Source organism: Harpegnathos saltator, unplaced genomic scaffold (genome assembly GCF_003227715.2).
Source record: "Harpegnathos saltator strain DR-91 unplaced genomic scaffold, Hsal_v8.6 scaffold8, whole genome shotgun sequence".
In the NCBI taxonomy this organism is placed as follows: domain Eukaryota; kingdom Metazoa; phylum Arthropoda; class Insecta; order Hymenoptera; family Formicidae; genus Harpegnathos; species Harpegnathos saltator.
In genome coordinates, this window is record NW_020230648.1 from 2,300,242 (window position 1) to 2,303,204 (window position 2,963).

Sequence of the window (2,963 nt, forward strand, 5' to 3'; positions counted from 1 at the left end):
CGTTACATTTCATCTAGAATTAATTTGCTTACTGTTTATATTTTTTTATTTGCCACCTGCTTGAGATTTCAGCCTAAGACGAATCGAAAACGCAAAACGTCTCTGAGACTCTGATTACACGAAAAATATAATCCGTGATACTGTATCTTAAGTTGTATACTTTCTAACAAAATGGCAAACGGCGTTTTCCATGCCGTTTTGTAAATCAGTATAATAGCTTTAATATATAAACTTATACCTTTATAGAGATCTCATGGAAAACTCTAAAATAGTGTAATTTTATATATTATTATACCATTTTGTTTATTTGAAGCCACATCACTACTATACAACATGATATACCTTTAATTATTTAAACATAACTTTTCCTTATATAAAATCACGTCAACGATGCAATATACACAACACATAAGAATAGTTTCTTACGTTTTACGTTTAATTTCAATTTCAAATGTGTATACAATATTCTTAATATTCTTAAATATACATTTGTTATATTTCACTCTATGTAAAATTGCAACTGTTATCTAACATTGCGTGTAAGTGCGCTAGAAGCATTTCTTAGTAAGACAATTTAGAATAAAGGCACATCTATAGCAAATTTTCGATAATATTGAAAAATTTCACATTGTATTAGATTTTCAGATATAAAGTGCATAAACACATATAATAAATTACGACTCTTGATTTTTCGCCGCGGTCACCTTGACTGATACCAAAAGTAAGAAAATATACGTTTAAAGTACTTATATAGAAGATTAAAATAAAAATATATATGTCCATACATATACATAAAATAATATTTATGATCGTTTAAGTAGTTTTGTGAAATACACCAAACATTTTCATTTTGCTTTACCGAATATATAATTATAAGATAAATATGATGCTATACTAAGTAGCTATCGAATTAAATCTATTTAGCTTTTTAATTACATTATATAATTTTAATGCCATATGTGATGTGATACTTATTATGTCATATGTGATGTGGATACTTATTAGTCATTGGAACAAAGGAAATTTCTCTGTACTATTTTACAAATTTGCTCAATTGATTACACAAATGTCATTTTATCGATCTTTTTATTATCACGTACTCACTTTCTCATTTTTAATGTCATTAACCAATATGGTCGCTGCTAGAAAACAGGAGCCTTAATTCATGATTATTATTCTATCTTTATTTGAAATAAATAACAACTTCAAGCTATATGCAATAAATGATACAGAAGAGCTATAGGAGATACAAGTTGCTCACTTAATACAAGTTAATTTTAGCGAGAGCAACTTAGCAGATCTCATTGAAAAGAAATTATTTCCTGAAAGAATCTCATCAAAGAGAAAGGATAATTTTGGAGCCTAATAATTCAAGGTCAAATTCTTGAGCATTTTCATAAATATGCAAGATCCAGATCTACTTCTCCTCGCACCATTCGTTCTCCTTACGTACTTGCTCTTCCTCCGAAGCAGTAAAATCATTTTTAATGTTGAATGTCTTGCGAATTTCTTCAGGTGTCTTACCCTTGATCATATTAGCAACAGTTTTGCAGGTCACATCCAAAAGTCCTTTAATATCGAGATAATTAGCTGCTAAGATCAGTTCAAAGAGAGTTCCTTGATCCACCTAGGAAACAGATACATTGATATTTCAAATATAATAGAGTTCAACATTTTTCATAATATATCTATTATAATATTTTATCCATTAACCCTTTAACTGCTGAGATATTAAATGACCAGTATGACCCTCTTTGTTGAGTTATTTTTACAATTATAAAATATTTTATAATGATAAGAGATGGCACTATATGCCCGCTCAATTCAAATGCTTTTTACAAACTAAATTAAATGGGTATTACATATTGAAGGTCCAAATCCAGTAAACTCGATCGTAGCAAAGCCGCCATTTTTTCCCACACTTGAGTTATCTCGACCATAGCAGTTAAAGGGTTAAATACAGTGTTTTATACCTTCAAGAAATCAGCATCCCAAGAGCTAATGTCATCAGTACGCTTCTCTTTGTTCTCATCATCTTCTGGTGGAGGTGGATCATCCTTATGATACGTGGCCCATTGTATAACCTTCCTAAGAATTGCCGAATTGACATTTGGCAGTGGCACAACTTCTTCTTCATCTTCATCCATACCAAGATCTTCTAACATAGTCTTAATAGTGACAGAGCATTTTGCAATCTCAACGTCAACCTCAAAGACTTCACCATCGGAACTCTGCAGCTTTATGTTAGGCATCTGTACATACAAAAATCAAGGTTATGTGAATATATATAATCTAATGAAGTAATACTCATCTATTAGCATACAGTGAGCGAGTATATTTGGTTTCAAAGAGACTAATTTTCTGCTTGTCAAAGCAAAGTTTGGAATGTAGCCAATAAGAGAGCTTTTATCAATTCAAGAACGTTTTTATCAATTCCCAGAAAATAAATTCTCTCATCGAACCATCGGCTGCGTTCCAAACTACATCAAGAAAGCGTTCAAATTCTTGTTCTGAAATCAAATGTATAATAATTGTCCCCATAATATTACATATATCGATCTTTTGTTACACTATTTTCAATTATTGTGCAATATTTATCTGTTTGGCAAATCAAATATAAACTATACACGCGGACGTTTCACCAAGCGTGGAACTTTAGTTAAATCGCAAAAGTGACAAAATTACCTTTCAGACTTGAAGGAGAGAAACAGCTCGACGTAGCGTCAATAAGTAGCCAATTCCTGAGGAGTTCCTCGTCACCGCTTTCACGAACGAATACCTCACTTTGTCTCTTTCTCCCGTCTTAGTCGTTCTCTTTGTTTCAATGACCTCGACAAATTTGTTGTGTCGTTTTCCACGAGATAACCCTTGAGCGGCAGAAACACTTATATATGTGTCTCGTTTTCCTTGCCCTCACGTTGATTTTTATCAAGAACTTTCGGGGGCAGTATTATTATGCGGGC

The 2,963-nt window shown here is 32.0% G+C and overlaps 1 protein-coding gene across 2 annotated transcripts; it reads right to left on the reverse strand.

Moving 5' to 3' along the window:
• Positions 1–415: 415 nt before the first annotated feature.
• SkpA (S-phase kinase associated protein 1 SKP1-related A) lies at positions 416–2,963 on the reverse strand. 2 transcript variants are annotated; one of them, XM_011148129.3, is made up of 3 exons: positions 2,686–2,963; positions 1,974–2,252; positions 416–1,627 (listed from the first exon to the last, which is right to left on the reverse strand). In XM_011148129.3, exons 2-3 carry the CDS (start codon positions 2,250–2,252, stop codon positions 1,418–1,420), a joined length of 489 nt encoding a protein of 162 aa, XP_011146431.1. In that variant the 5' UTR covers positions 2,686–2,963; the 3' UTR covers positions 416–1,417. The 2 variants fall into 2 exon arrangements, with proteins under 2 accessions (XP_011146431.1, XP_011146432.1); XM_011148130.3 differs by lacking the exon at positions 2,686–2,963 and adding an exon at positions 2,324–2,444.